The 6,000-nt window shown below is 41.1% G+C and overlaps 1 protein-coding gene across 3 annotated transcripts in view; it reads right to left on the reverse strand.

Annotated features, from left to right (window-relative positions):
* The window catches only part of palm2akap2 (PALM2 and AKAP2 fusion), a 98,152-nt gene extending 94,157 nt beyond the window's left edge, over positions 1 to 3,995 (reverse strand). For 2 of the 3 annotated variants that reach the window (XM_085168660.1, XM_085168659.1), the window contains exon 1: positions 3,385 to 3,995. In XM_085168660.1, the coding sequence (XP_085024786.1) occupies positions 3,385 to 3,428 (44 nt within the window). In that variant the 5' untranslated portion in view covers positions 3,429 to 3,995. The remainder of the gene's footprint in view (positions 1 to 3,384) is intronic. The other variant, XM_085168662.1, reaches the window with a different exon arrangement.
* Between the last annotated feature and the right edge of the window lie 2,005 nt (positions 3,996 to 6,000).

A 6,000-nucleotide genomic window follows, 5' to 3' on the forward strand; every position in this document is an offset into this window, starting at 1 on the left:
GAGGGACCAAGGTGGCTGGGGCATAAATAAGAATCTCAGTTAGCCGACATCCAGGACTTTACGCAGGACAGACAATATTTTTAGAATTAAAAACTTTAGTTTAGGTTTAATTCTAGGTTTAAAAGTGATGTAAAGGACAATGTCATAAAATGAACCATTAAATAAAAGCATTTAACAAATCTGATGTAAAGAAGCAATTACAAGAGAAATAAAACAGGTCACAGAAAGTAGCTCTCCAGAGCTACAGTGTGAGAGGGGGACTAATGATGACTGCAACAGATATACCCACCCAGTGCCTCAGTCTCATGATTAACACATGCTGATCAATAGTGTCAAAGGAGTCAGACCACTAGATTTGCTTGTATCCCTGCACATCAACAAGATGTGCTCAACATTTGAGACTCTGAGGAGAGCAGATTCAGTAGAGTGGGCTCAACTGAATGAATGGGCTCTAAAAATGTTTTCCTTTCACCTTTTATTTCACTTGTGAAACTACTATTTTCAATTTCTTAATTTTTTTTCTTATATAACTCATTATCTTTAAATCATTCACACAGACCTTTTGGCAGAAACTCATTAGTATCTCATCTGCTGATTATTTCTAATGATCTGATTGTTTCATTTCATTATATAGTCTGCATCAATAAACTGTCCAAATATAAACATGCTTCCAATGCATTTTAAGTGGCAATCAAAACACTGAACAGTAGGACAAATGACTGTTTAAATATTAGTGTTTCTTTATCTTGATGTGCTTCCAGTAAATTTAAATCATTTTATACCATCCATATTTATACGCCTTCCCTTTAAGACTTGCCTGTATATGCAATAAAAAGCAGCAGAGAGTGGGCCATCTGCCACTGTGGCGTCTGCAATATACTTGACCACAACTACTACCTCGTCTTTCTGCTGAATCAGTGGACAACCCAGGGAGAGCAGAGGGTACACGGTGATTAAACTGAGCCCACAGCGCAGAGGAAAGCACAGATAGGGTGTGATAAACTGGCTGAATCACAACAGCACTGCCTCATTTTTCCAATTATAACATTAACTATTGATGCAGCAGCAAAGCATGTCTGCTTAATGCCTCGCTGCACCTTTTTGGCCTTTCCTGATCATGGGTGTGGCTATGAAGCAGGAAAGGAAAAAAAAAGACACTGGAAACTGTCAGTCAAAGTGTCTGACGATTGCAGATTGAGGCTCTAAGCCTGTAGTTAGCTGCAGTAAGTCAAGTTGGATGCCACTCAAACCAAATCACTGATCACTCATTTGCTTTTCTGATAGTTCTGGAGGTTTTTTTTCCAACATAGAAAACAAACCCTGCACAAGGACACATCATAGCCAGAATAAAAGACGCCAAAATGGATACTGAAAAGGCAATCTGATGAACTGATGAACTCACATCTAGATCTAACATCTATCATTACTAACAGAAACAAAACCACATTTGAGATCACATTACATGTGAGACCACAGACTGACCGCTAACCACGCTGATATATTGTAATTTAATATCAACTGACCATCCATTATCTCTCTCTTTTTTTTTTTTTACATTTCTAGTATGATGAGCATCTTAAGCTTCTCATAGTTCAAGGCGAAGGTTCAGAAGTGTTGTAAGGAAGAAAAAGATGCAAGTTAATATGTTTTAATGCCATGATTCATACAATACTGAGACATCTGCGCCACACACCAAGCAAAATTAACAGTGAGGCAGTCAAAGCAGCACAGAGTGAATGAATTATAAAAAAAATATACCATCTTTAGAGTTGTTAAATTGCTGTTTAAATGATGGTACTGACGTATCAATCACAAAGGAGGCCCCTCCTAAAGCACCTGCCTTATCCTCCTTTCTGACCTTAAAGGGGACCATGACTTACAAAATATTATATTTAGTAGGAAAGTATTTGAGGTCACAGAGTAAGGGAACTGAGGGCCATTCTCCCATGGACCTCTACACAATTACACATCAGTTTTCCTTTAGAAGCTATGCCCATCTATGCCAAGGATTTGAGAACTCTATGCCCGGGCAAATTGGTTTGAGAGGCCACAGCTACAGCAGAAGTATATTACAATGGTAGACTATTGTGTGAGCTAGTTTAGGTATATAATCACCTGTTCTCCTGTATTGGCAGGGAGTTTAATTTTAAATAAATAAGTGTCTGTTTTCTGGATATGGATACCAAATATTGTCATGTTTTAACAACTTCAGACTGTCTGTCTTTGTCTGATGTTCCAGTCAAAAATCTGGACAGTTTGCTGACTATATTCATGATTTCATGATTGCAAACTACTGTCTTTCCTCCTAATTTTTATTCCCTGAACTGTAATATAAACATCCACCAACACCAAATCTGCAAACACACTGCAAACCACCCATGATATTATTTTCTCTTAAAGCAACAGGCTCGCTTTACAAAACACATTACAAAACTGTAGCTGTCTTCTCAACTCATATAAGATAATTTCCTGATATAAAGGGTTTTGTTTGGAACAGCATTCCTCGTTACAAAAGACTCTTTTATCTTTAAATATGTAAGAATAATCTAAATGTTCTTTCTTAGAACGAGCAAAGCATTGTGCAACAGAGATCGTTTTTAATCCCAAAAACAATTCTCAACACATATTTTCTAATGTTTCTTGGCTGTGTGGTTTCATGACTACTTGCTTCATTTTAGGCTGACTTTCATGCTGTGTCTAGAAAATAACTGGCAGTTAAATTTCACCAAGTGGCTTAAAAAAAAAAAAAAGCTATACAAACGAACACACGCACACACAGACGCACAAAAATTACACACAGGAAGCAGGGGTCTGCAGCATGGCGGACTGTGCTGACACAGAAAAGCTGGACCAAGCCTGCAGCCTCCACATTGACAATGCTACAACTTAACACACTGCACACACACACACACTCTCTCTCTCTCTCTCACTCTCTCTCTCTCTCTCTCTCTCTCTCTATATATATATATATATATATATGTCATGCACCACAGACCAGGAAGGGGATGGAGGAAAATGAGCAAAAAGGAGTGCAAAGCTGATTTTCTACAGAGACAGGCTGAAGACACAAAGCAAAGACAGCAACACAGAGAGGAAAACAGAGCGTAGCATTAAATGGCTGATGTGCTTTAAGGTGAGATATCTGTGGTGGGAGTGCGAGGGCAAGTGAAGAAAAGAGAGTGAGATGAAGAGAGGGAGGAGTGTACACGGTGTGCCGCGTGTCTCCTCTCCAGTCATGACTGAGCAGCAGCCTCACCATGACGGAGCTCCCGTTCCCATGACAACCCCGGCTGTCAGATGGAGGGAAGAGCAGAGGAGGGATGCGGGCGAGGAAGGGAGCGTTGGATGGAGATAGAAACATAAAGATGAACGTGGTTTACTTACGGGGCGTTTGCCGTGCCGTTCCGCTGCAAAGGTGTGTCTGACATGGCTGCAACACCTGCTTCTTGCGCTCCCTTTTCCTCTCTCTCCTTCCTCGTCCTCTTCTCCCACTCCTGTCCTCTAGTGTCCTTTTGACAGAGTTATGTCCTCCTCCTCCTCACCTCCTCGTCCTCCTCCCTCTTTGCCTCTGTATCTTCTCCACCTCCTCCTCTCCTCTCCTCCTCCTCTTCCTCCTCCTTCTTTCCTTCTGCCTTTTCGGTGTGTGTTCTCTATACGCCAGGATGTGTCAGAGCAGCTGCTGCCGCCGCTCCTGCATCACCCCGCTCTGCTAGCAAGAGGCAACGGGTGCAAGCATGTGCGTGTATGTGTGTGAGTGAGAGAGCGAGAAGGACATATAGACAGAAAGAGCGAGAAAGAGAATTTTGTCAAAAGATATGGTATAGGAGGGAGTGATGAAAGAAAGCAAGGACTGTTGTATAGAGATATAGCCAGGGATAGGGAGGAGAGGGTGGCAAAGAGGCAGCAGAGAGAAAGAGAGAGAAACAATGGCTTTAGGGAGTTGAAGGATAATGAAAGGAGTGGCCAGCCTGTTTTCACTAACTACCTCTTGCAAACAACCTTTCCCCTCTGAGGATGACGAGGGGTTTCTTTAAAGAGACAGGTGGGATAGTAAAAGACACTGTTTGGTCAATTTAAAAAAAGATTTCAGAAATGGAAGACTTCTGAAGGGATAAGAGTGACAGGACTGCGCTGTGTTATAACACTGATTTGAACATGACAGAACACACTGTCTTACACTGACTGGCCATTTCATTAGTTACACTTAGCTAGTACTTTCAGAGCTGCCTTAATTCTTCATGGCGCTGATTTAACAGGGTGATGGAATGATTTGTCAGAGATTTTGGTCCATATTAATGTGACAGCATCACACAGTTGCTGCAGATTTGTACATCCATGATGTGAATCTCCTGTTCCATCACATTCACGGTGCTCTGTTTGATGGAGGTTTGGTGACTGTGGACAGTGAACACATTGTCATGTTCAAGGAATGAATTTGAGATAGTTTGAGCTTTTTGACATGAAATGGATATGGTCAGAAGCAATACTCAACTAGGCTGTGGCATTTAAAGGATGCTCAGATGGTACTAAGGGCCTCCCCCACACCATCTCACCACTGATATGAGCCAGGCTGGGTCCAGGGTGTCATGTTGTTTACACCAAATTCTGATCCTGCCATTAGAGTGTTCATCAGACCACACAACGTTCTTCTATTGCATACGTTTTGTGAGTCTGTGCAAACGGTACCCTCAGTTTCCTGTTCTGAGCTGACAGGGATGTCACCCAATACGGTCTTCTGCTGCTGCAACCCATCTGCTTCAAGGGTTGACATGCTCTTCTGCAATACTTTGGTTGCTATCAGCCCAAGCAGTCTGACCACACTCATCTGAAATCTAACGTTAATAAGGGATTTTCTTCTTATTTTCTCTTTTTCGGAGCATTTTCCTAAACCTTAGCTAGGATTGAAAATCCCAGTAGATCATCAGTTTCTGAAATATTCAGACGAGTCTGGCAGCAGCAAACATGCCATGTTCAGAGTCAATTTAAATCACCTTTCTTCAATATTCTGATGCTCATTTTGAACTTCAGCAGGCCGTCATAAACATCTCTAAAATCCTACATGTACAGAGGTGCTGTTATCAGAGTGGTTCATTCAATATTTACGTTAACAAGCAGCTGAACAGGTGTGCCCAGTATGGTGGTGGTTCACTATCCAACATGCCTGAGTTTTACAGTGAGAATGCATTCAAGACTAAAACACAACAGAAACTGAAAATGCATCCTTACCCCAGCAGCTCTCGTATCTCTTACAAGAGCCCCTCACACCAGACAATCACATGTTAAATTATTTGTGTCATATGTGTTGAAAAAGTAAACCAAAAGTCCACAGAGATGTTTGGTATTAGATTGGATATGAAGCCTGTTTTTCTGGGTGAAAGTCCTCTAAGCTCTTCAGCCACGTATGTCTATCTATGTAGACTATTTTGCTCTTACCCAGCAAGACCTGTGATTGGCTGAAATATCCCGCCACAGGCTATATTTTATTAAGAAAAAACCTTAGTTTATAATTTTTGCTTGGACATGTAATGACTACATTTGGGAGATTGCAGTTAGTTCAGCTTGAGAAATGACACATCTAATACGTCAAGGAGAAGTGCAGCACACTGAACATATTACAGATATTCCCAATGTAAAAGTGGTTTGTGGCTTTTTGGACCTCATCAGATATTTTTTAAACTGACTACTGGTTGCTACTGTAAGTGCAGGGTAGTGATTGCTGTTTAGTCTATGGGAACTTTTCTCAGAAAGCCGAACAAGGAGCTCAGATGTCTTTTTATGGGCTCTATAACCTGCTGGATGCACACTTAGCAGCAATGAAAGGAAGCCAGGGAAAAGCATAATCTAATCTTTCTGGTTTCTCTTATTTCCTTCTTTTAATATTTGACCAAGTCCATGAGAACGTGCCTCACTCTGACATCTTTCCTTTTTTCCTGCTGTTATTAACCAATATTTCTTCCCTTTATTAGTACACCTCTCCAACTGCCTGCTGATGCAAATATA

Source organism: Neolamprologus multifasciatus, chromosome 7 (assembly GCF_963576455.1).
Source record: "Neolamprologus multifasciatus chromosome 7, fNeoMul1.2, whole genome shotgun sequence".
In the NCBI taxonomy this organism is placed as follows: Eukaryota; Metazoa; Chordata; class Actinopteri; order Cichliformes; family Cichlidae; genus Neolamprologus; species Neolamprologus multifasciatus.